The sequence below is a fragment of the Mustela lutreola genome, chromosome 2, assembly GCF_030435805.1.
Source record: "Mustela lutreola isolate mMusLut2 chromosome 2, mMusLut2.pri, whole genome shotgun sequence".
NCBI classification, from domain to species: Eukaryota; Metazoa; Chordata; class Mammalia; order Carnivora; family Mustelidae; genus Mustela; species Mustela lutreola.
The window spans coordinates 102789872-102817827 of NC_081291.1; the positions used below are offsets into that span (position 1 = coordinate 102789872).

The window sequence follows — 27956 nt, forward strand, 5'->3', positions numbered from 1 at the left end:
TGCAGTTACTCCTTGGACCTCGCTTAGTGCTTTTCCTTCCTTTTGATGCTTCTCCAGATGTTCCAGAGTCTCTTTTACTTATTAGGTTCACTCACAGTCAGCTGCTATATATATATTGCTGTGAAGGACTCACACTTACAATCTTCTCCAGAGGGATTGCCTTTAGCAGACTAAAGGTCTGGAGTCTGGAGTGCCTGGGAGTTAACATTCATCACCCAACCAGGATGACCCATAGACAATGAAATGATTGGTATGCAGGTGCAAAAACAGCTCCCTGTCTCAAGGTTGGGACAACACCATGATGTAATTTATATACTCCAGAGTCCTTGCAGGATCAGGCAGAAACTAGTTTTACTTAAACCACATTCTCTGTCTTTATCTCTCACTTCCTACATGTTTTTCCTGAGGGTACAACTTTAATAATTCAATTGCACATGAATCCTCGTCACAGGCTCTGCACCTAGGGAATCAGACCTAATTTTATTACTTTTTAAAATTATTACTGCACACAACTGTTTTTGACGTTTTTAACTATTGTAACTATTAAAGAATAGTATTGTATTTGCTTCTTTTTAAAAAAGATTTATTTATTTTGAGAGAGAGAGAGAGAACCCAGGCAGAGGGTGGGACAGAGGGAAAGAATCTCAAGCAGCTTCCTTGTTGAACGTGGAGCCCATGGCAGGGCTCAATTTCACAGCCCTGAGATCATGACCTGAGTGGAAGGCAAGAGTTGGATGCTCAAACAACTGAGCCACCCCAGTCCCTCAATATTGCATTTACTTCTAAAAGTTCATTTTTTAAAAGATTTTATTTATTTATTTGAGAGAGAGAGAGAGAGAGGGTGCAGGGGCAGAGGGAGAAGCAAACCCTTTGCTGAGCAGGGAGCCAGATGGGAGGCTAGATCCCAGATCCCTGGGATCATGACCTGAGCCCAAGGCAGATGCTTAACTAACTGAGCCACCCAGGCACTCCTTAACAGTTCATTTTTAACTGTGCATTATTTTGTGTATTTATTGAATCTTTAAGAGCCAGGGTTTGTTTGTTTTTTTTTTCCAGAAAAAAAATCACCTCTCCAATATTATAAGGAATGTCAGTGGGAAAATCAGATTAATTGTACAAACCTTCACTGCAAAGTAATTATTAATGGAATAGATCTATTCCATTAGGTGACGATTAGCTCTATTGCATTCATGAATACCACATTTTTCACTGAGCTGTCTGACAGTGGTACCATTTTAGGTAGACATACTATATTTCAGAGTCTCATTAGTATCAGGATTTCTTTCTTTTTTCTTTATTAAGGATTTTTGTTTATTTATTTGACAGAGAGACACAGTGAGAGAGGGAACACAAGCAGGGGAAGTGACAGAGGGAGAAGTAGGCTTCCTGCTGAGCAGGGAGCCCAAAGCGGGGCTTGATCCCAGGACCGTGGGATCATGACCTGAGCCATAGGCAGATGCCCAGTGACAGAGCCACCCAGGCACGCCAATATCAGGATTTGTTTTTATGCCAAAGATTTTGTCTGAATACCTGCCTTTTGATTTTTATTTTTTAGTGGTGGACACCTGCTTGGGCTAAGAGCCTGTCTTCAGTGAAAGGCCCATCTCTGTTTCCCCTATGATGTGACTTTGGTCGTAGCCTTGTATGAAAAAGAGAAGCCACTGAGAAAGTTGCCAGCACCATTTCTGGTGGCTCTGGATCCTCTCATATGAAGATCTTGAAGAAGAAGCATCACCTGATTGAAACGATAAATTATAAAGGGACAGTGTCCCTGTGAGGTAACATGGCCCCAAGTCAGCTGTTAAGGAGTTAGAGGTATCACTCAGATCTGTGGCCATTGAACTCAAGGAAGAACAAAGATCAATATAATCAAGACCTGGAATGAGGGTATATATGAAAACGTCTGCCATCTCATTTCTAAATATCAAGTCACCAGATTGAATGTGAAGTCAATGCTATGGGAAGACATAAAAAACAGCAGAGAATGATGGGATTTGGATTGAGTGTGATACATTCAAGGAGAAGATCATGATAACAGGTTGTTTGGACGAGGTGAAAAGAATTCACAACAATTAAAGACATCAGCCATTAACACTGAGAAGGAAAAAACAAAATTTGACAGGGAATGTGGCTGGTTCTTTTTCTGGTTTTCATATCAGTGCTTTGAAAGAATCTGTACCAAAGGAATTCTTGGGGTGGGAGTTCATTAATCATGCTTGCACCAAACATACCAGAGTCCATGCAGGAGAATACAAAGAATAAAATTCCTGAGCGAGCGAAAAGGACTGCTCAAGAAGTGCATTCCCAGTTCTGCTGGGGTTTTCTGTTTTTTATAGAAAGTAGAGTGTGGAAAATTCTCTAACATTGTTTTGTTTTAAGCAAAGAAAACTCATAACCTTTTTGAGTTAGATCAGGCATGAAAAGTACATTTCATTTCATGGGTTACTTAGCACTGAGAGACAGTTGTTGTCTGGGGCTCTGTGTTGACTAAGACTCTGAAACTATCTGGATGATTGAAAAACAGTGTTGATACCAATTAACATCTGTCACACGTGTGGATGATGAGGTATAGGGGGATAGGGAGATGATGTGCACCATGTTTTTACCATAGGTAAGTGTGAAAATACAGTCAGATAGATCAGCTCCTCTTCATAGTTTCTCTGAAGAGCAGATTAAAGGATTGTGCCTTCATCAGCTACTAGATTGACTTTGAGTAAATGGTTTCATCTCTGTACACTGGATTTTCTCTTTCCTCCAGGAGAATGAAGTTTCTGTACTGGATGATCTGTGATGATCCTTTAAATTCTAAAACTGGCTGTCTAGGGGCGCCTGGGTGGCTCAGTGGGTTAATGTCTCTGCCTTCGGCTCAGATCATGATCCCGGGGTCCTGGAATCAAGCCCTGCAGTGGGCTCTCCGTTAAGCAGGGAGCCTGCTTCCTCCTCTCTCTCTCTCTCTGCCTGCCTCTCTGCCTACTTGTGATCTGTCAAATAAATAAATAAAATCTTTAAAAAAAAAAAAAATAAAACTGGCTGTCTAGTAGTCAAAACTATAAATGCATTATGCATAGAACTGAGGGGTGTGTCTTAGTTTGGGTCCCCCCCCCCCCCAAGAGAACCTGAAACAGGATTCAAGTGCAAATGATCTAAATAGGGAAGTAAAAGATACTGATAGGGTGTGTTACCAAATCAGTTACCACTTGATCTCACTGGGAAAACTCAGAGTGAGTCTTACCTGGGAGGCAAGGTTGCTCCCTGGTTTTAAACGAACTGTCAATCATTGGATGAGGGCTTGAGCCAGTGGGAGGGTGGCTTAATTTACCTGCAATTTCTCTCTGTTGAGCCTGCAAGGAAAGCAGGCTTTGGCACTACAGAAAGTCTTCAGAGAAGAAATAACAATGGGAGGGGTGCCTGGGTGGATCGTTGGTTGAGCGTCAGACTCTTGATTTCAGCTCAGGTCATGATCTCAGGGTCATGGGATTAAACCCCAAATTGGGCTTAGCACTGAACCCGGAGCCTGCTTAAAATTTTCTTTCTTCTCCTGCTTCTTCTCTCTCTATTTCTAAAAAAAAAAAAAAAAAAAAAAAAAGGAAAGAAATAAGGACAGCTGGAAATATGACCAGAGTGCCCTTAAATTGTAAGAGCCAGGGGGCATGAGCAGGGTCTGCTAAGCTAGAATTGGGGAATAAGTAAAAGAGCTCACAGGCAACTGGAGTATTAAATACAGTTGATACTAAAAAAAATTGTGGTAACAAATTATTTGCTTTTGAATCTTAAGGTTGGACTATGAGTTGAGTTAGGTGTGGAATCCAATAGCTATTTTCTGTTTGGAAACCTAAGAGGAAAGTCTACAGATAGCATTGCCTGGTCATTATTTTTACTGTTTTCTCCACAGTCAAAAGACCAAGTCAGCGGGAAAAACTGTCTTCCAGACGGAAATGTGATAGCCTCAGCCCAAACCACAGAAGGTCTAAACCTCGTATTAATGGCTTGAAATGTTACTAATTTCCAGGTAAGTGGCGCTATTCAGTAAATCCAACAAGAAACACTGGGGTCTGATTCACTCATTCTATGACTTAAGGTCACAACAGACCCCACAACAGACCACTTTGAATTTTATCTCACCCAGTTTGTGGTACAATCTAGTTGAGATAAAATTCCTTATCCTTATCTTAGAAACGAGGAAACTGAGGTCTTTTCACTACGCAGTTTGTTAAGTTGATTATTAAACTTTTTCATCCCTGTCAGGGTACCTAGTCTCACGATTGGATGGTGCCATATAAACTTTGGAGTCCTCTAACTCTTTGAGTTCTTTTCTCTATCCAACCAGTTTCCCAGCCTCCTCACACCCTCTCTCTTGTGTATTCCCTTTCATTTTCATTGTCCTTCAGCATCCCTAGTCGCCTCTCTTACCCTCCAGCCTGCCCTCTCCCTAGCTGTTTGATGTATGTTCATCAAGTGCTTCCTCCTGCCTGTATCAGAAAATCCAAAAAATAAGAGCTCTCAGAGTCTTCCACGGTCTGGCCCCAAATCTCTTTCTAGCCCTGTCTCTCACCATTAGCACTCTCTGTTAGCTAAACTGGACTACTTTCTGACCTTTCTCCTGTGTTTTCTCAAACATTCACCCACCCAGAATCCTTACTGCTTTCTTTCTCCCTGTCCCAGCTTCCTTCCTTATCTTTTTTTTCCCTAAGATTTTATTTATTCATTTGAGAGAGGGAGAGAGAGACACACAAACAAGAGACAGAGACAGAGAAAGCACAAGCAGGGGAAGAGGCAGAGGGAGAGGGAGAAGCAGACTCCCCTGAGCAGGGAGCCCAGTGTGGGACCTGAAGATCATGACCTGAGTGGAAAGAAGACGCTCAACTGACTGAGCCACCCAGGTGCCCCATCCCTTATCCTCTTTGTAAAGACTTTACTGAGCAGTCCAGTCTAAAGGATTCCTGCCGTATTTGAAGTTCTATAGCAATTACTAATTGTATTTTTTAACACAGAGTTTCTTTCGATTATCTTGAACTGATTTAAACATTAAGAATATTTTACTGTTTTACATGTTAATATATTACTTCCCCAAACTGTGTAGGAATCAGTAAGCAGAGAGTGGGGTGAAGGTGGGCTGGATCTTGTTTTTTTTTTTTTTTTTCAAGCTCATTGACTTTTGTCCCTGCGGGGAACTTCTCAGGTCCTAAGATTAGTTTATGTTAAGTAACCTCATATAAGATGGAGGTGGACCCATGAGAGTGAGAAATGAAACTATTAAGTGGCCCAGTGACATAAAAACCTTTTAATTTACAATGAAGAAGTGCTCCCCAAGGAACCAAAATACGCAAAATCCACATGATCAAAGCATTCTCCCCTCCAAATTTGAATATAAAATCAGAATAAATGGAGTTGAATGAATTGAATACTTAATAGCTATTGGCATCAGGTCATGACCCCATCTCACCAAAGGGATAGCCTCAGCAGGCATTGGAGAACTCTTGATACCCCTGGACAGGCTTGAGGGGACACTGCCTACCCTCACCTCAACGACTTTCCCTTATCTAGGCCTTCAGGGCTGATCAGACCCCACCCCATTACCCTTCAGACAGACCCATTCTTTCTTTAGGTATGTTAATAAAGTCAGAACAATTACTCTCAGTTCCTACCTGCCTAAAAGCAACTCTTTCTTCCAAGGTCTCTCTCAACATTCTGTGTTTTTGTCTCTGTCTGTCTCACTGTCTTCCTCTTTCTGCATCTACCTTTCATTCAGATTCTCCTTCTTTGTCTATGGTCTTTGGTTTGCTCATTTTCATAGCCCTACTCTGATTCATCACATGTTGACTTGACATTGGTGGGTGATGCATTTCCTTTATTTCTAAGTTTTGGGGCTCAACTCATTATGGTAACAATAGATTGTGAGCCCCCCAGGGTAGGGTTGACAGGTCAGTATGACAGACAAAACATGTCTTATGCATTATTCCACAATACTCGGCAAGTCGTAGGTGCTTAATAATTACTGATTCAATCTCTAACAAAATGTTGCTGTTTTCCTTAAGGCCCATGTAATTGTCAACACTGTTTCCCAGACACTTCAACTTGGAAATGGACCACTATCCCGGGCTATTTTGCAGAAAGCTGGTCCAAAGCTCCAGGAAGAGTTGTATGCTGTCAAGCAGGGAGCAGTGGAGAAAATAGGTAGCATATTCATAACAAGTGGCTGTAATCTGAACTGCCAAGCTGTCTTCCATGTCGTGGCACCAACTTGGGATAATGCAGCAGGGCGCTCTCAGCAGGTAGAGAAAATCCTTCATTCTCTACTTCATTGGTAGCTTTGGTAGTCTTCTGGCACTGTAGAGATCTGTGGTTCTCAAGCAAAGTGAATGTATTCCCCAGGGGACCTTTGGCTTGTTACATTGGTTACTGATCACTGGGAAGCGGGGGCCCGGGATGCGCTAAATGTCCTACAATGTATACATCGGCCTCCACAACGCAAACTTTTCTGGACAAGGTTGAGAAGCCCTAGTATTGATTGGACCTTGTCCATTTATTGACATCTTTATTATGTTCTCTAAACAGTCCATCATAGCTACCAGTGATTTCAGAATAATTGACCCTTGAAAGTAGTAACCATCCTGGGGTTCCCCAGGAATGATATCTGAAGATTAGTGTAATCATCCTTCAGTATGACAACAAGATGCAGCCAAAGCTGTGGTGAAGAATGAGGGGTCATTGCTCTACTTTTGATGACTTCTCACCTTTACTCCCAACTCTCTTTTTTTAGAATATGAAAGTAATACAAGTATATTGCAGGAAATACAGAAAGTACAAAGATGAAAACAAAAATTATAATCCAGTCATCTGGAAATGAATGTGGTTAACATTTTATTGTATTCTCTTCAGGGCAATTTTATATTTTTTAGTTGGGATTCCCTTCCAGACATTTTTTTAATCCTGCTTTTTAAAAAATTAACAAACATTTATCCAATGTCCATAAACATTGCTTTTAATTGCAACAAGACACCATTGTTTATGTAGCCATTCCCATACTATTGGAGCCTCCTTCCTGCATGAATTGCAATTTCTCTGGAATATCCTCTCTCCTTTCTGACTCCCTAGACCCAGACAAAGCCAGGAATAGCGGAAGAGACCTAGTCACAGTTGTTAGAGCCATAGCTCTTTCTCCTTTCTGCCAGCTTAAGCCCTAACTTAGATGAATGTATTTTGTACATTTCAGATCATGGCAAATATAATCAAGAAATGTTTGGCAACTGTAGAAGAGTTATCTTTTTCATCCATCGTATTTCCCATGATTGGAACAGGAAATTTGAGATTTCCTAAAGCTATTTTTGCTAACCTAATCCTTTCGGAATTGTTCGAATTTAGTAGCAGAAGCTGGCGGAAAGCCTTACAAAAAGTTTACTTGCTGGTACATCTAGGTGATGATGAAATCCAACAGGTATGGTTACATATCTCTTCTCATCATTCTGACAAGTGAACCTAAGTGCAACCAGATGTCTTTGTGGATCTGTAAATAATAATGTTTTCACTTCCCTGTCCATAAGTGTTGGTTGCTGTGGAGGGGTTGTCATAAGACTTTATGAGATAATGCTGATAACTCACACAGTCCTTCCTAGACAGGTTAACAAGACACAAGATAATTGTACTTAAATTCCTAGGAGGAAGCAGAAAGTCATTGGCATGAAAGTGGCCCAGACATTTTAACACTGACTGAATGAAGCCCAAGTTATGGCTCTGTTTATAGGGAAAAGACCAAATAAGAGAAACCTCAAGAATTTAAGGGTTTTATGGATAGAGCACAGCTCGTCTGTAGAAGTCTCTGAGGGTCTAAAGCTAAAAATAACAGTACAGTATTCAGTAGCAGAGAGGCAGTCAAAGCACATGAACTAAGCACTGAGCACCCTACACCAGCCTTGTAAATGTTGACCTAGAGCTGGTTGGCCCAGTCTGAGTACCAAAATCTGGTTCTCATTCTTGAAAAGTTATATTGATTTTATAAATTGTGCATAGCTATAGCAAAAATGCAAACAATATAGAAGTGCAAAGAAGAAAAGTACAGCTAGGTTTAAATTCCGGTTTTGCCACTTAAAGGCTGAGGGAGGCCACCTCTCCGAATTTCGGTTTTATTGTGTGTCAAGTGAATGTGGCAAGAACATCTCTCAAACTCGATGTTGAAACTAAGAAAAGATGTATTTGACATGTTTTGTGTGGTGTCTAGCATGTAGCATGGCTTAAATCTGGTTGCAGAATTAGTTACTACCAGGGCACTTGGGTGGCTCAGTGGATTGAGCCGCTGCCTTCGACTCAGGTCATGATCTCGGGGTCCTGGGATCAAGCCCCACATTGGGCTCTCTGCTTAGCGGGGAGCCTGCTTCCTCCTCTCTCTCTCTGCCTGCTTCTCTGCCCACTTCTTTTTTTTTTTTTTTAAAGATTTTATTTATTTATTTGAGAGAGAGAAAGTGAGAGAGAACATGAGCGAGGAGAAGGTCAGAGGGAGAAGCAGACTCCGCATGGAGCTGGGAGCCAGATTGTGGGACTCGATCCCGGGACTCCAGGATCATGACCTGAGCCGAAGGCAGTCGTCCAACCAACTGAGCCACCCAGGCGCCCCCCCCCCTTTTTTTTCTCTGCCCACTTCTGATCTCTGTCTGTCAAATAAATAAATAAAACATTAAAAAAAAAAGAAGTAGTAGTTACTACCCTTTTGTTATCTGACTTTAAGGGCTATTGTTACAAATTATGAACATTAGCACTTTAAAAAGATAGCAAATATAAGGTTCTTTTCTGAATTCTTAGTTACTCTCAGGCATCTGGGATAGAATTGTGGTCTTCCCATGAAATAAAAGAAATCAGCACTGGTATTTATTGAGAAAATGCCTAGGTTCTATGGCAATCCTGTAATGAAAAAGTCTCTGGGTAAGAGGAAATCTAGGGAGAACTATTGTTTCTAATTGATGTCTGGTGATCAGTACTACAAAGAATTGGATTAATATATTTGCAGAACATTGTTGTAATCAGTAACTATATTTCTTTCTATTTCCAGGCATTTTTAGATGAATTCACCAAAGGGTTATATGGAAATCCCAACAAGGACAGGATTCTCACAACTGAAGGTAACCAAGGTCTGGCAAAGTTGTTCTGCTCAGAAAATATTTTGCTCTGCCTAGTGGTTCTTCAGTGGTAGCTGACATCAATAGAAGGAGACAAAGCTAATTCACATGCGGGACAGATCAGTGATGAAGGAGATGTTAGAGCATGTTCCACTGTCTGAGCACACAAAGAATAAGTTATATGGATACGTGCTGCACACCCCGCAGACTCTAAGCCTAGGGTGGGTCATGTCCAGTGAGTCCAGAGAAAAGACCCAGAGACACCAATGGCGATACAGGTCTACTAGCGGAACTATGTGCAGGGAGTCCGGAGTGGCCAACTGGATACAGCCTCCACTGCCAGGATCTACACAAAGCAAGTTTTTATATCTTAGCTACTCACTCTAACAACTGTCAAGGGCCCGTCCCCCTCCTTGCACGGCCAGCGTTTCCAAGGAGATCAAGGCCTGCCTCTTGGACGGTCATCGTTATAAGAGGGATGTACAGGGCTGGTCACCTCCCCCCATACCCAGCCCCTGACTTTGAACACTGAACGCCACGCTTTTCTGCATGTTCTGCTTGGTGGGAATATAGAGGGAGGACGGGATCTCTACTTTCAAGACCGTGATTAACGGGGGCCTTTGGGGTATGCTTGCACAAACTAGCAATCCAACGTGTACCGTACCAGATGTGAACCAAATCTGGTAATGAGGCCAGAGTTTCTAAGATATGATAATGAAAGATAACTGAGGATGGAGGAGGGGGGCAGTGGCCTGGGGTGAGAGCAGTGACCATCCCCTGTGTGCTGCTTCACCTGCAGCAAGATTCTAGCACGAAGTGAAGGCCTACCTGGGGCTGCTGTGGGCTGAGTGCACAGAGGGGGACTCCCTGGACAGGCTGGGTCTGAAGCACTGCTGTTGCCTCCACATGCCATTGGCTCACGTGCTTATGATCAAGAAGCTGTGACCCTGCAGAGGTGACGGTGCTGGAGCCTGTCCACCACGCTGACCACGGGCAGCTGGGTCTTGCCCAGAGTTCATTCCACAGAGGGGTGGGTAGCTGAGAGCAGTGCCCCCCCCCCCACAGCCTCCTGGGCATGTGTCCTCCCGCTCTGAGGGAACCATCCAGTAAAGGTCCTGAAGAACCACACACCCACACACAGATAACTAAAATGTGGATGCACACTAAACTTCTCTGATTGCTTTTCTATATATATAATTTAATCTATACAGTGGCCTCCTGGGTGGGTGATTCTCTTGCCACTGCATCACATGGAAAAGGAGACTGAAAGGGACAAATAGAAAAGGCACAGCTAAGGTATAAAGCCTCAGAGCGTACAGTAACATTATGCCAACACTGTAAGGCTGATTTCCTCAGAGCAGCCTTGATCCTGTTATGCCAGCAAGATGCGAAGCCATAGGAGAGCTCCTATGTGAAGTTAGTGAGCTGTTATTTAACCTTGGATGGGGGCGCCTGGGTGGCTCAGTTGGCAGAGCATCTGACTCCTGATTTCAGCTCAGGTCATGATCTCAGGGTTGTAAGGTCGAGCCCCGTGTTGGACTCCATGCTGGTGCAGAGTCTGCTTGAGATCCTCTCCCTCTGCACCCCGCCCCTGGCCCCCTGCCCTGCTCCAACATGTGCATATGTGCTCTCTCTCTCTATCTCAAATAAACAAAAATAAATCTTCCCCCAAATAATTGAACAAATGACCTCCACACCGAGACCATTTCCCTTTTCTGCAAAATGGATATAAAAGAATCACCTGGAGGGACATACTTTCTGTCATAAGACAAGTAAATTCTGGAGACTAAATGCACAGCATAGAGCTGGAGTTAATAATAATGTTCTGTATTTTCGAAGCTCACTAAGAGAGCAGATCCCGGGCGTTCTCACTACTCACACGTGCACACGCGCACACACACACACTCCCTACACAAAATGGTAACTGTGGGAAATGATGGGTGTGCTGTGAGCCCAACTGGACAATCATTTCACAGCGTACGTTCACTCGAGAGTCACATTGTACACCTTAAATATTTACATTTCTTATTTGTCGTAGCTCAAAAAAGCTTGAAAAAAAGTTTCCCAGAGACATGAGCATGACATGAGGGGATACTTGGCCCTCTGTCCTTCCTCATGCCTTTCTCATGAGGCGGCAGCAACTTTTGCAGACAAGCTGACGGTCTAGTCAGGTGTTCCTGCTTCATCCTCTCTAACTGAGAAATTGATCCTCCTTCTGCCACGGAGCTTTATTTTTTAATTTCCTTAAAAAAGAAAACCCAACCAGGCACGGTACAGTTTGGGTTTATGTAGGTGGAAAGAAAGAAGACTGGGAAGAGAACAGTGGCCCCTTGTTGTTCATTCTCCAGCTACTCTTTCATTTGCTTGCTTTTTTTTTCAGGGGCCTTCAGCCCTATCTCCAGCCCTGGAATCATTTCATATGGAATGAAAATTGGTGCAATTACTTTCCAGATTGCTACTGGAGATATTAGCAAAGAAAAGGCAGATGTGATTGTAAACTCAACGACAAGAACATTTAATCTGAAATCAGGTACTTTATTTAAGCCATGTACGCGATTGTAACTATTAACATGACTCATGTGTGGGAAGGAAATTGTGGCTAATGTTGCCCGAGTAGAATAGTGTTGCCGGACATATGTAGGCCCTGGAATCAGAAAGACCTGGGTTTGAATCCCAGCTCTGCCACTTATCATTGTGTGGCTTCGGGACAATCACTTTATCCCCTCTGAGCCTCAGTTTCTCTGCCTGTCAAATGTTGATTTCCCAGAGGATTAGATGGAGCACAGCAATGTGAAGATGAGGTGGGAGCCATTCACTGGACTTAGTCTAGGTTAGCTCTTGTCCCCTTTCTAGCTCTGAACCATCAAAATTCCACACTTCTAATTTAATAAGTCTGTTTTATTTTTATTTATTTATTTATTTATTTATTTATTTTTAGATTCCATCTTTTATTTTTATTTTTTTACTTTTTTTTATTTTATTTTTTTTTATTTTTTATTTTATTTTTTTATTACTTCATTATTTTTGCACCACACCCAGTGCTCCATGCAATCTGTGCCCTCTATAATACCCACCACCTGGTACCCCAATCTCCCACCCCCACCCCGCCACTTCAAACCCCTCAGATTGTTTTTCAGAGTCCATAGTCTCTCATGATTCACCTCCCCTTCCAATTTCCCCCAACTCCCTTCTCCTCTCTAATAATAAGTTTGTTTTATTTTTATTTCCCTTTCTATATAACTGAGTTGGCACTCATATCTCACTTCTTATAATCTTCCTTATGTTACACTGACCCAGAAATGAAATTCAACCCCTTTTTCTTGATTTTTGCTGGAATGTCTGAGCGCCTCCAGTGAAGGAGCGTCTTTGAGCATGTCCTCCCCATGTGTCTGTTTGTGTATAACTTGCATACATGTACTCTCATGCGAATATATTTTTATTACAAAGTATTAAATTTTAAATTAAAAGGGTAAGATAAAACATAAGTAGAAAGAGAAGTTTCAGTATTTTCTAAGCTGCAAAATACTATAGCATTTACTATGTAGAAAGTGACTATGTAGACTCTCCATCCAATGTATTGGTCATTCACAAATGCAGACATAAAGGACATTCAATTATGTAAAATGTGACAGATTGAACATAGGCATTTTTACCTGCCTTCTTTTAAAATTCCATGAAAGCAACAGTAAAGGAAATAAAAGGGTGTAAACCCAAAAGGAAAAAGAGAGCTGGAGGAAAACCAATAATGAACAAGACACAGCAGTGTATTTTTAGAATATGAGAAGAAGCTAGCCAGTAGTGAAAACTTAGAATATGCAGGAGAGAATGGTAGTCCCTAGAGACACAGAAGTTGGAGCATCAGGTACCTGGGAAGGCAGGGGACAAGGAAAATATGGAAACAGAATCAGATGCAATTCTGTATGAGCAACACTTAGACCCATTTATTCTATTCTCCATCCATCTGGTGCCCCAGTAATTTCCCTTGGTCTTCCCTGGCCAGAGATGGGAGGTTTATTCTGTAGGGAAACCAACCAGAGAGATTCTGGACTTAGAACAGCAGGTGAGATGAGAGTGGGAGCTAGACAGTGCTCAAGTGAAAGCTTCCGTACTGAGCAGTGAGGTCCAGCCCTGTCCCCGTGCAGCTCCCGGAATGGCAGACGGGTTTATGCCCTCTGAGATTGGAGGATCCTTCTGGAGAGAAACCAGCTGCCCTGAAGTCTAGTATTTACCACCTGCTTACCTTACACTAAAGCCTCCTGGTCAGCAAGCCTCCTTTCAGGGTGCTCCCACACTCACTCTGAATAGGAATGGCCTGGTGAGTGTCACCTGATAATTGAGGAAAATCTCCATTCTTGCAAAGTCAGAGACCAAAACAAATGCCCCCAAAAAGGTATTTCTTAAAAAGAGACAATTCATCCTTTTAGTATTTTACTTGCCCCTTCATTTACTCTTATCTGGACAAAATGACAAGACGTAAAAATTCACCACAAAAAAAAGAACAAGAGGCAGTACCGAAGGCTAGGGACCTAATCAATACAGACATCGGTAATATGTCAGATCTAGAGTTCAGAATGACAATTCTCAAGGTTCTAGCCGGGCTCGAAAAAGGCATGGAAGATATTAGAGAAACCCTCTCGAGAGATATAAAAGCCCTTTCTGGAGAAATAAAAGAACTAAAATCTAACCAAGTTGAAATCAAAAAAGCTATTAATGAGGTGCAATCAAAAATGGAGGCTCTCACTGCTAGGATAAATGAGGCAGAAGAAAGAATTAGTGATATAGAAGACCAAATGACAGAGAATAAAGAAGCTGATCAAAAGAGGGACAAACAGCTACTGGACCACGAGGGGAGAATTCGAGAAATAAGTGACACCATAAGACGAAACAACATTAGAATAATTGGGATTCCAGAAGAAGAAGAAAGTGAGAGGGGAGCAGAAGGTATACTGGAGAGAATTATTGGGGAGAATTTCCCCAATATGGCAAAGGGAACGAGCATCAAAATTCAGGAGGTTCAGAGAATGCCCCTCAAAATCAATAAGAATAGGCCCACACCCCGTCACCTAATAGTAAAATTTACAAGTCTCAATGACAAAGAGAAAATCCTGAAAGCAGCCCGGGAAAAGAAGTCTGTAACATACAATGGTAAAAATATTAGATTGGCAGCTGACTTATCCACAGAGACCTGGCAGGCCAGAAAGAGCTGGCATGATATTTTCAGAGCACTAAACGAGAAAAACATGCAGCCAAGAATACTATATCCAGCTAGGCTATCATTGAAAATAGAAGGAGAGATTAAAAGCTTCCAGGACAAACAACAACTGAAAGAATTTGCAAATACCAAACCAGCTCTACAGGAAATATTGAGAGGGGTCCTCTAAGCAAAGAGAGAGCCTACAAGTGGTAGATCAGAAAGGAACAGAGACCATATACAGTAACAGTCACCTTACAGGCAATACAATGGCACTAAATTCATATCTCTCAATAGTTACCCTGAATGTGAATGGGCTAAATGCCCCTGTCAAAAGACACAGGGTATCAGAATGGATAAAAAAACAAAACCCATCTATATGTTGCCTCCAAGAAACACATTTTAAGCCCGAAGACACCTCCAGATTTAAAGTGAGGGGGTGGAAAAGAATTTACCATGCTAATGGACATCAGAAGAAAGCAGGAGTGGCGATCCTTATATCAGATCAATTAGATTTTAAGCCAAAGACTATAATAAGAGATGAGGAAGGACACTATATCATACTCAAAGGGTCTGTCCAACAAGAAGATCTAACAATTTTAAATATCTATGCCCCCAACGTGGGAGCAGCCAACTATATAAACCAATTAATAACAAAATCAAAGAAACACATCAACAATAATACAATAATAGTAGGGGACTTTAACACTCCCCTCACTGAAATGGACAGGTCATCCAAGCAAAAGATCAGCAAGGAAATAAAGGCCTTAAACGACACACTGGACCAGATGGACATCACAGATATATTCAGAATATTTCATCCCAAAGCAACAGAATACACATTCTTCTCTAGTGCACATGGAACATTCTCCAGAATAGATCACATCCTCGGTCCTAAATCAGGACTCAACCGGTATCAAAAGATTGGGATCATTCCCTGCATATTTTCAGACCACAATGCTCTAAAGCTAGAACTCAACCACAAAAGGAAGTTTGGAAAGAACCCAAATACATGGAGACTAAACAGTATCCTTCTAAAGAATGAATGGGTCAACCGGGAAATTAAAGAAGAATTGAAAAAAATCATGGAAACAAATGATAATGAAAATACAACGGTTCAAAATCTGTGGGACACAACAAAGGCAGTCCTGAGAGGAAAATATATAGCGGTACAAGCCTTTCTCAAGAAACAAGAAAGGTCTCAGGTACACAACCTAACCCTACACCTAAAGGAGCTGGAGAAAGAACAAGAAAGAAACCCTAAGCCCAGCAGGAGAAGAGAAATCATAAAGATCAGAGCAGAAATCAATGAAATAGAAACCAAAAAAACAATAGAACAAATCAACGAAACTAGGAGCTGGTTCTTTGAAAGAATTAATAAAATTGATAAACCCCTGGCCCGACTTATCAAAAAGAAAAGAGAAAGGACCCAAATAAATAAAATCATGAATGAAAGAGGAGAGATCACAACTAACACCAAAGAAATACAAACTATTATAAGAACATACTATGAGCAACTCTACGGCAATAAATTTGACAATCTGGAAGAAATGGATGCATTCCTAGAAACATATAAACTACCACAACTGAACCATGAAGAAATAGAAAGCCTGAACAGACCCATAACCAGTAAGGAGATTGAAACAGTCATTAAAAATCTCCAAACAAACAAAAGCCCAGGGCCAGACGGCTTCCCGGGGGAATTCTACCAAACATTTAAAGAAGAACTAATTCCTATTCTCCTGAAACTGTTCCAAAAAATAGAAATGGAAGGAAAACTTCCAAACTCATTTTATGAGGCCAGCATCACCTTGATCCCAAAACCAGACAAGGATCCCACCAAAAAAGAGAGCTATAGACCGATATCCTTGATGAACACAGATGCGAAAATACTCAACAAAATACTAGCCAATAGGATTCAACAGTACATTAAAAAGATTATTCACCACGACCAAGTGGGATTTATTCCAGGGCTGCAAGGTTGGTTCAACATCCGCAAATCAGTCAATGTGATACAACACATCAATAAAAGTAAGAACAAGAACCATATGATACTCTCAATAGATGCTGAAAAAGCATTTGACAAAGTACAACATCCCTTCCTGATCAAAACTCTTCAAAGTGTAGGGATAGAGGGCACATACCTCAATATCATCAAAGCCATCTATGAAAAACCCACCGCAAATATCATTCTCAATGGAGAAAAACTGAAAGCTTTTCCGCTAAGGTCAGGAACACGGCAGGGATGTCCATTATCACCACTGCTATTCAACATCGTACTAGAGGTCCTAGCCTCAGCAATCAGACAACAAAAGGAAATTAAAGGCATCCAAATCGGCAAAGAAGAAGTCAAATTATCACTCTTCGCAGATGATATGATACTATATGTGGAAAACCCAAAAGACTCCACTCCAAAACTGCTAGAACTTATACAGGAATTCAGTAAAGTGTCAGGATATAAAATCAATGCACAGAAATCAGTTGCATTTCTCTACACCAACAGCAAGACAGAAGAAAGAGATATTAAGGAGTCAATCCCATTTACAATTGCATCCAAAACCATAAGATACCTAGGAATAAACCTAACCAAAGAGACACAGAATCTATACTCAGAAAACTATAAAGTACTCATGAAAGAAATTGAGGAAGACACAAAGAAATGGAAAAATGTTCCATGCTCCTGGATTGGAAGAATAAATATTGTGAAAATGTCTATGCTACCTAAAGCAATCTACACATTTAATGCAATTCCTATCAAAGTACCATCCATCTTTTTCAAAGAAATGGAACAAATAATTCTAAAATTTATATGGAACCAGAAAAGACCTCGAATAGCCAAAGGGATATTGAAAAAGAAAGCCAACGTTGGTGGCATCACAATTCCGGACTTCAAGCTCTATTACAAAGCTGTCATCATCAAGACAGCATGGTACTGGCACAAAAACAGACACATAGATCAATGGAACAGAATAGAGAGCCCAGAAATAGACCCTCAACTCTATGGTCAACTAATCTTCGACAAAGCAGGAAAGAATGTCCAATGGAAAAAAGACAGCCTTTTCAATAAATGGTGCTGGGAAAATTGGACAGCCACATGCAGAAAAATGAAATTGGACCATTTCCTTACACCACACACAAAAATAGACTCAAAATGGATGAAGGACCTCAATGTACGAAAGGAATCCATCAAAATCCTTGAGGAGAACACGGGCAGCAACCTCTTCAACCTCTGCCGCAGCAACATCTTCCTAGGAACAACGCAAAAGGCAAGGGAAGCAAGGGAAAAAATGAACTACTGGGATTTCATCAAGATCAAAAGCTTTTGCACAGCAAAGGAAACAGTTAACAAAATCAAAAGACAACTGACAGAATGGGAGAAGATATTTGCAAACGACATATCAGATAAAGGACTAGTGTCCAGAATCTATAAAGAACTTAGCAAACTCAACACCCAAAGAACAAATAATCCAATCAAGAAATGGGCAGAAGACATGAACAGACATTTCTGCAAAGAAGACATCCAGATGGCGAACAGACACATGAAAAAGTGCTCCATATCACTCGGCATCAGGGAAATACAAATCAAAACCACAATGAGATATCACCTCACACCAGTCAGAATGGCTAAAATCAACATGTCAGGAAATGACAGATGCTGGCGAGGATGCGGAGAAAGGGGAACCCTCCTACACTGTTGGTGGGAATGCAAGCTGGTGCAGCCACTCTGGAAAACAGCATGGAGGTTCCTCAAAATGTTGAAAATAGAACTGCCCTATGACCCAGCAATTGCACTATTGGGTATTTACCCTAAAGATACAAATGTAGTGATCCAAAGGGACACATGCACCTGAATGTTTATAGCAGCAATGTCCACAATAGCCAAACTATGGAAAGAACCTAGATGTCCATCAACAGATGAATGGATCAAGAAGATGTGGTATATATACACAATGGAATACTATGCAGCCATCAAAAGAAATGAAATCTTGCCATTTGCAACAACGTGGATGGAACTAGAGCGTATCATGCTTAGCGAAATAAGTCAAGCAGAGAAAGACAACTATCATATGATCTCCCTGATATGAGGAAGTGGTGATGCAACATGGAGGCTTAAATGGGTAGAAGAATAAATGAAACAAGATGGGATTGGGAGGGAGACAAACCATAAGTGACTCTTAATCTCACAAAACAAACTGAGGGTTGCCGGGGGGAGGGGGTTGGGGAGAAGGGGGTGGGATTATGGACATTGGGGAGGGTATGTGATTTGGTGAGTGCTGTGAAGTGTGTAAACCTGGTGATTCACAGACCTGGGGATAAAAATATATGTTTATAAAAAATATATGTTTATAAAAAATAAAAAATTAAAAAAAAAAAACATTTGCTTACAAAAATCAAAATTAGTATATTAGTGTATTAATACATTGTAATTGGAATATTTGTATTATATCTTGTAAAGCACTATAGGCAAGCTAATATTAGTATTGAAGAATTAATAATGTATACTTCACATTAAATATATCCAGTTGAAATATTAAAACAAAAATAGTTCATATAAAAAAAAAAAAAAAAAAAGAGACAATTCAGTGGCTCAGTGGGTTAAGCCTCTGCCTTCAGTTCAGGTCATGATCTCAGGGTCCTGGGATCGAGTCCCACACCATGCTCTCTGCTCGGCAGGGAGCCTGCTTCCTCCTCTCTCTCTCTCTGCTTGCCTCTCTGCCTACTTGTGATCTCTGTCAAATAAATAAATAAAATCTTAAAAAAAAGAGAGACAATTCATAACATACATATATAATCAAGGAGACCTAGATAGATGATAGGTAGATAAATAGATAGAGGATAGATTGATCTTTATAATGATTAAATAACTAAAAATTATTCAATGCTTTGAGTGGGCCAGATTCTGCACGAAGCATCTTTTATCCATTGTCTCTTTCAATGTTCAAATAACCCATGGTAGGGGAGTAGTGTGCCAGACTCTATAATAGTTGCGGAACTGACTAGGTCCATGTTAGCCAGTAAGTGGCAGAGGCAACCCTAACTTAGGTTGTCACATGCATAGGCTGTGCTTTCAACCACTCAACCCTGCCGTCACCAGCAATAACCAGGTGGTGAAGCTCCAGCCTCGACCGGAAGATTCACAGGACTGAAAGCAGCCAGCTGTGTGTCTACCTGTGAAAAAATAACACAAAAACCACAGAACTTCTGTGAAATGCTCAGTGGTGTTTCAGTTTTGAGCTCCATGCTTCTCATTAGTATCTGAACTTTCATTTTTATGTTTTTCAACTTTATGAAATAATAAGGGTAGAATGCAAAAAATTTCAAATAACTGCAAAAATATCTCTGTACAGATAGAGCCTGTAGAGCTCCAGACACAGGGGACTGTCCACTATTGGGCAGTTCCCTCACGCTGTAGTTCAGAGTGTTTATTACTCAGCCTGAATGAAACTTGCTATGGAAACGGTGGTTTTTTCTGTGGGGGCCATCAGTGAATTATGCACAAAGGGGTGAGCTGGACAAAAGTTTAATGTACAAAAGCTATAATCATGCATTGCATTTGAACTAATGCTTTTTATTTTAACTAATTTAAATTTATTTTAATTTCATTAATTAAATATTACATTTAATTAACTTAAAATAAGTTTAATTTATTTTAATTAATTTTAACTTAATGTTTTTTTCTTACTTAGGGGTGTCAAAAGCAATTTTAGAAGGTGCCGGACCAGCTGTGGAAAATGAATGTGTTGTACTAGGTATGGTTACATGTTACTTTTGGTTACAACCCCTAGGAGATTAGAGGGCTGAGAAGACTGTAATAGGACCTACAGGAGGAGGAAGTGTTGAGTACTTTGGAAAGAGGTGGATTCTCTGGGAGAGCAGATCCAGGGGGTGTGACTCTATGGCTTTGGGAAGTAATCCTCCCTTTCACCATCCCACCTGTCTTTTCCTAACTATTAAACAGAGCCTAGGCCTGGCTCCTAGTAGTCCAGCCTCCACCACTTACTGAGGGATCCTGAGCCTGCCATCTCATCTATAAGAGCTTTTTTTCTCTTATCTGTGAGCTGGTTCTGGGTTCTATTAACCAGGCAGGAGTATGGTAATAGTTTCCCCGCAGGTGGGTGTGAGCATCAGGACAAGGAACAGGACAAGTTGCCTAAAGTGCTATATAAGTCATCTTTCTCTTTCCCCAACCTTGTTCTACTTGTGATAGGACATCGTCTACCTGACATGAGTCAGGGTGGAACCTGGGTGGGTCTGAGGTGTTCTTGGACACCAATTCTCCAATTCTTTTTTTTTTTTTTTTTCAATTCTCCAATTCTTGTACACCACCAAATGCATTGCTTTTCTCTCCTTGAAAAACAAATCCAGCCGAATAAGCATAGACATTGCTCTTCTGGACAACAATTTGGGGGTTAAGAGGTCTGGACATTGACTGCTTGGGTTCAAATCCCAGGCAATCTTTGCTGTGGACCTTACCTTTCTGAGCTTCTGTTGAATCTGTGAAATGGACAAAATAGTACCAATAGCCTTGTTTTGAGGATTGAGTAGACCAAAGGAGGTAGAGTGGTTTTGAATAGCACCCCACATATTCAACAATGTCGTTGTCGAGTTAAAGAATCCTGATTGTACAGAAAATGAGCCTGGCACAGTCCCAGCGAGTGAAACCAGCTAGATGGAGGGAGGCTGGACTTGTTCAGAAATCATCACAGCTTTCTACAACGGCAGCTGCTTTCATGGCTCGGTGATCCTCTTGCCGCTTCCTGTAAGTAACTGCTGTGTGTTTCCTTTTCTTCCCTGTTCAAGCTGCACAGCCTCACAGAGATTTTATAGTTACACAAGGTGGAAACTTGATGTGCAAGATAATAATCCATGTTCTTGGGGAAAATGATGTCAGGAAAACGGTCTCCACTGTTCTAGAAGAGTGTGAGCAGAGGAAGTACACTTCTGTTTCCCTTCCGGCCATCGGAACAGGTTTGTAGCCTCTCATCAATCCAAGATTCTGAATCATCCACATTCCTTTAGACTTTGCCTCACTGTTAGTGAATTCATTGCTGAGTCCAGGCAGCGATAGTGACGTAAATCAGAGAGTCCACCAACTTGCAGACCCGGAGGGCCATCTCTGGGGCCTATGCCTCTTTAATACATCTTTATTCTTTATTGCATGTTCGCCAGGTATCTTTGCATGTTTGGCCCTTAACGCCATGGTGTTCTTACTGTTCATGTTTTTCCTTTGGGTGATTTGTTTGCTCTTACTGTATCTGTTACCCTTTTTGCACTGACTTTTGGATCAGCATTTCTCCTTCCCCCGGATCTCCTCTGGCAGATTTCTGTCACCAGAGACTTTATGGCAGAATCCAAACTCATCCTCATCATCCCTTACAAACAGCCACCTCTCCTGAGTTGTCCCATTTTCTGATCTCCTCCTTCGGTGGTACCACGATGCTCTGGCTATCCTGCCAGCTTGCTTCTTTGTGTCCCCAGACCCTACACTCAGCACATTCTACTTAGTCTTCTCCCAGGGGTTATTCAGTGTCAGCCTTGCTTCTGGTTTCCAAACCTTTAATATGTCCGCTATTGGGTTGACTGCAGCATCTCCTACTGGCTCTCATTCATGCATTTATTAGATTGAAAGGCTGTTTCCCAGGCCTGCTGCAAGTTCCAAGGCATAAAGCCATGAGTAGGGTGCAGTTGCTTTCCTTAAGCAAGAAGCTCGGGTCCATCCTACTCCCAGTTTCTAGGAAAACTTTTCCTCCTCATCTCTATCATAGTATACAAGAAGTTGCTCTTAGTTGAAGGTGATGCTAATGACCAGTTCCCTGATTCATTCATGCTCAGTCGCGCAAGCTTTTTAAAAGGGCCTGGGAGGGCCCTAACAATGCCATCACATGATCGTATGATTCATAAAGTTTCAAAAGTAAGATTTTTTAACCTCTGTGGGTCAGCATCGCTGTTTCTTCTCACTTTGACTTCTCAGACTTTTCCTGACACTGAGCATTGGAAAGGCTGCGAGCATTTTTGGAATATAGCTAAGGAAAGTTGATGTAGGAATTACAGTTTTTCAAAATTTCAAAATTTATACTTTATTGTGATTTCTTTTTTGATTATAAATAGTCCCTTTTATATATAGTTTTATGTTTTTATTTTGTGTTCTTTTTCTGAGATGTATAAATTTTAAACCCTTTAAAACCTAGACCCACCCATGACTCTTAGTTTCCCCATTTTGCAGATAAGAATTTGAAGTATTAGTGTACAAGGTCACATAGCTAGTCAGCAACATAGCGAGGATCAAACCCAGGCAGCATGGTCTGTACATTTCAAACTTTACATTGTTTTTTTATATTATACTTTTTTTTTTATTACCATTATGCTCTTAATTACGATACTGTTAGCTGCCACATTCTTATCTCTATGAGCTATTACTTCTATTATCACCGCAATTGTATAAAATTGAGTAAATTGAAGTTTGGAGGTGTTGTGGGCTGAGTTATGTTCTCCCTGCCAAATTCGTATGTTGAAGCTGTGATTCCCAGTACCTCAGAATGTAACTATATTTGATGAGAGATTCTTTCAAGAGATAATTAAGTTAAAATGAGGTCATGAGGGTGGTCCCTAATCCAATATGACCAGTGTCCTTGTTAGTTGGGAGATTAGAACATCCACGGATACAGAGAGAAGACCATATGAAGACATAGGAAAAGACAGCCATCTACAAGTCTCAGAGAACTCAAATCAGTCTTTCCAAAACCTCAATATCAGACTTCTAGCCTCCAGAATTGTGAGAAAATACATTTGTGTTGCCTAAGCCACCAATTACGGCAGTTTGTTATCATCCCTAGCCAACTGGTATGAGAGGAATTGAATGACTTAGCCAAGATCCCACAGCTAATCACTGGAGAGCCAGGACATGAACCCAGTTTTTCTGCACCCGGATCACATGGTCTGTTCTCTGTGCTGCCAGTGCCCTACAGTTCAAGACCACCAGGAGCACACACTATGAGGAACCATGCAGCATCTCACCAAGAGGTCATTAAGGACTATTAGTAGATCTGAGCTTGTGCTGGGTAACTTTGTGGTAGTCTCAAGTACATGGGGTTTTGCTCTGGATTGGATTCTTTGAGGAAGCAGGCATGGTTCTATGATTGGATATCTTACCTGGAAGAGGCAAAGAAAATGGCCAAAGTTGTGATTATTAATGAAGCAGCACTTGCTCCTACTAGTGAAGATGGGGAATGTTTGGCCATTTTTGTGGTTTGGATAGTGTTCATGTTTTTGCCTGTGGTCAGACATGATTATTCAGTGGTTGTGCTGGACTAAATTGATCACAGCCACAGAGTGGTTACATCAGATGATATTCTATGAAATTGTGTTCAGCCAGAGGACACGAACACCCAGCTAGGAGTGCCAGATCCATTTCTGCTGTCGGGCTGCTTGCTTCTGTCTCAACACCAAAACCCATGTTTTCCAGATTTCATCACTTGACTAACACCAGCTAAAGCTTCTTTTGGTCACTTAAAAAAATGTTTCTTTTTCAGGAAATGCTGGAAAAAACCCAGCCACAGTTGCTGATGATATGATCAGTGCTGTTATAGACTTCGCACGGAAACATCCCATCCCATCATTACGGAGAGTTAAAGTTGTCATCTTTCTATTGGAATTGATACATGTATTCTATGACAACATGAAAAAGAGAGAGAAGTCCATGTCACCTGTCCTTCAGCCCACGCGCTTCGAGACTGCATGTAAATGATCTTCTTCAGAAAATCATGGGGTTATCTTTCCTATCCCTTAGCAAATGTGTAGCTATTAATGCTCATTGTTTTATCAGTTTTAGGATTCTACAGATAGCCTCCTATAATATGTGGGAAAATACAAGAACTATGGAATGCAGCCTCCTATCTGCCAATTATTCTGAGGGCAGAATCACTCCTGGGAAGCAGGAATAGCAAAGGAACAGGAAGAGAATATAGATGAGAAAGCAGAAGAGCGGGATGGACTTTGAAAATCCTAAGCCAGTTACCTCATTATTTAATTATGGATTATTATCAACCCTCAGTGCTCCTTGTAGCTATGAACCAGCTGACCGATACTCATTTATTGATTATTCACCACTAGACAAGTTAGCCTGACAATGGAAGCAGATTGAAGAAGGGAGTGGTCAGGGCCATTTGGTTGTACTACTTCCTGAGCAGGCAGATTCCTAGTTTCTTCTCTGTAAGATGGGTGTTTATGCATAATGTTTAAGTATCTATTGACCTGCTCCTCTTTCCCCATTTTGAGGCTTCTGTACTGCTGTGAAAATAACTAGAAAAGCAGCTTCCTCTTGCAATCACGGTTTTTGCCCATTTTGGGCACTCACTCATAGAGCAGTGTGGGTTTTACTAGTGATGAAGCACACCTGTCATCAGCAGCTGTCTCTAAACTGGAAATTATTGCCTGATCCTGCCAGTAATAATTTCAGTTCTCTCTATAATTAACCTACTGATAACTATTCAATGTGCCTTCACATATAACACATGTAAGAGCTACACACACACACACACACACACACACACACACAAAGTAAATAAAAATGAAAATAGCAGTTGGGTCTATTAATGTTCTTGCAATAGCAAGTAATAGAAAATCCAATTTAAACTGGTTTATGGAAAAATGAAATTAATTGACTCACATGATTATTAAAGTCCAGGCATACCTGGCTTCAGGGCCAGTTTGATCCAGGTGCTCATATTATATAATCTATATATATATTTCTTCATCTCTCTTCTTCATCTGAATTTCTTCATCTCTCACTCTCTTGTCAGCTGTGTTGTCTTTATTTTCAGGTTTCACATGGTTAAAGATGGCAGCTAACAGTTTCAGGACCATATGCCTACACAGTCAGATCCAATAGGAAAAGGTATATCCGGGGGTAATATATACTCATCACAGGAATGTGATGCCTGGGAACAGAGATGTTCACATAAGGCAGAAATTCCTTCTGACTGAATCAGCTTAGGTCATCATTGCAGCTAGGGAACTGGAATTACACAAATCAGCCAACCCAGAGTCACATGCTCTATTCTTGAACTGAAGGGGATCACTCCGAAGCAATGAGGAAGAGTTGTTCACCAAAGGAAATTCAAGATGCTTTTAACAGAAGAAGGGGAAGAGGCTGCTGGATGGTTAAAAATAACATATACCTACTAGAGTACCAAGGGATATATAAATTAACATTTACCCCTTCGGTCCTTGCAGAAGAAAATTTGTATTTAAATACAAATTAACTGGTTCATCCACTCCCTGCTTACACCAAGAATTTAAAATGACTTCTGAAATTTAAAAAACAGAAAGGGGTACCTGGGTGGCTCAGTCGGTTAAATGTTCCAGTCTTGATTTTCCCTCAGGATGTGGTCTCAGGGTCATGAGATGGAGCCCCAGGTTGGGCTCTGCCCTGGGCATGGAGCCTGCTTAAGATTCTCTCTCCTTCTCTCCCTCTGCTCTCCCTGCTCATTTCTCTCTCTTAAAAAAAAAAAAAAAAAAAAGGAAAGAAAAGAAAGAATAAGAGACAAGCAAACAAAAGATAAGTAAAATGAGCAGACCAGTGACCCAATGAATGGCACTTGGGGCAAAACCAAACAACAACAAAACTGCCTTACAGTTGTTAGATGAAAGGAATAATACAGATAAAATGTCAGATAAAAACAAGTTTGTTGGCAGAGATAAACTTGGATTTTAGTAAGAATTTATCATGTGGATTTTTTTTTTCATCTTGTGGACTTCTTTAAAGAGAACTTACAGAGGACAACTTGGAGTTTCATTTGAGCAAATGATACACAATTGCTTTTCCAAAGCACATTTAAGCTATTCATTGATTCAGAGCACTGTTACTGGGCACGAATTAAATATCACACCCTAGAGACACAGATTTGGGAGTCATGTAAATAGGTGGGAGTTGAAGTCATGGAGTGTGGCTCCAACTATCCATGGAGACTGTGAAGGTGGAGAGAATGAAGCTGAAGGCAGAGCCAGGATTCTTGGTGTGTCGTCCCACCCCTACCTGTGGAGAGGAACCTGAGGCAGGCTGCACAAGGAGAGGTGTAGGAGGGCATTTACCCCAAACATCGGGAATGGAAAAGTAGATTGAGCTTTATCTTTTAAAAGAGATTTATAGGAAAAGCACTCAGGAAAGTACCTGGTACCTGGTAAACACTTGAAAAAAGGTATTACCTTTTTATTACCACCGATAAAGCACTGGGCTGAGCGTCACTAGAACACAATCCTTTCCTTCCTTGGATGGTGGCCTTCCACGTAACATTGGATATGTGAGTACTCAGCCTTCCTGGAGCTCAGCTTTCTCATCTCTAAATTGTCCAGGGACACCTTCTGTCCACAAGCAGAATAAGTAGTGTAGTTTGGTGTGGTTTAAGGGAGTGATTTGAGTTGTTCATCTCAAGAAAATACCCTTGTCTTTAAACTTTCCTCCCTTTTTATGTTTATTTTTATTTTTTAAAGATTCTTTATTTTAGTTTTGAGAGGAAAATGAGAGAAAGAGAGAGTGCCAGAGCGGAAGGGTAGGGAAGGGCAGAGGAAAAGAGAGAAAATCTGAAGCAGACTGCACTGAGCACAGAGCCTGCCACTGACCTCGATCCCATGACCTGAGCTGAAATCAAGAGTTGGACGCCCAACTGACTGAGCCACCTAGGTGCTCCTTACTCCTTTAAATGCAAATGCCTCTAGGATATAGAAAATATCAAGTTTAATTATTTTTTTAAGAATAATAACTATGTTTGTAAAGGATTCCCTAAAAGCGTTTTTACAACCTTTATTGTATTTTAAACTTGAAACAATCCCATTAGGTGACAAATAGAGCAGATTCTATCAGTTCCATTTTACAAAAGAGAAAATGAAAACTCACTCAAACTTGATACTACTTGTTCCATACCCTGTGGCTGGGCACAGGTTGAGGCTGAGCAGGTCTTCTGATTCCAAGCCCTGGTATTTTCTGCTCTGCAACCTCATGACATGAAAGGAAGAGAGAGCCCAAAGAAAAACTTGACTTGCTTCTCAGGCTTGCCTCTGTATTTGGAGAAAAGAAAGTAGCAGGTTTGAGGAGACTCTAAGACCTAGGACTTCACATTACTAGGCCAAAGCTTTGGAGGGAGTGGACAGTGGGAGAATGGAAAGAATTTAATTTGCACACACTACACATCCTGCTGTGGGAAACTTCTCCAGGAAAAACTCTTAAAGTAGAATTTGAAGACCGCTTCCAGATTAGGCTTTGATGCTTGCCTTTGTGAACAGAACTTCATTCCCTGGATGGACTTGCTAAACAGGAAGAGAGTACCTGGTTGCTCTCCCAGCCCTGGATATCTTGTACTAAAAATGAGTAAATTCTGGCTTTGTTTGTAAGGAGAAATCCTTTGGCCTTTACCTGTGGTGTTTTGCCATTTTCTGGCATTTCCTTCTCTAACACAGTCTGTCCATAGTTCTACTTGTCATGCCATCTCAGCAACTTGGTGTGTAGCCTCAATGTATTAGAAGGTTCTGGAGGCCATTGGAAAGCAAAGGAAAATTTTGAGCATCATCACCTTATGTGAAAGTGTTTACTTAGTATTTCCACTGTTTTCTTTATATGGTGCTTTCTCTAGTTTGGAAATAGAAGGTAGGCTATAGAACAATGT

The 27956-nt window shown here is 41.1% G+C and overlaps 1 protein-coding gene across 7 annotated transcripts in view; it reads left to right on the plus strand.

The window, feature by feature from the left end:
• The window catches only part of PARP15 (poly(ADP-ribose) polymerase family member 15), a 55778-nt gene that overhangs the window by 18034 nt on the left and 9788 nt on the right, over positions 1-27956 (plus strand). For 2 of the 7 annotated variants that reach the window (XM_059162834.1, XM_059162830.1), the window contains 8 exons: positions 3893-4009; positions 6036-6272; positions 7214-7435; positions 9041-9119; positions 11488-11637; positions 19986-20048; positions 21100-21267; positions 23829-24035. In XM_059162834.1, coding sequence (XP_059018817.1) covers positions 7217-7435; positions 9041-9119; positions 11488-11637; positions 19986-20048; positions 21100-21267; positions 23829-24035 — 886 coding nt within the window. In that variant the 5' untranslated portion in view covers positions 3893-4009; positions 6036-6272; positions 7214-7216. Of the gene's footprint in view, positions 1-1555; positions 4010-6035; positions 6273-7213; positions 7436-9040; positions 9120-11487; positions 11638-19985; positions 20049-21099; positions 21268-23828; positions 24036-27956 lie in introns of all 7 variants that reach the window. The other 5 variants (XM_059162829.1, XM_059162832.1, XM_059162831.1 and 2 more) reach the window with 4 other exon arrangements.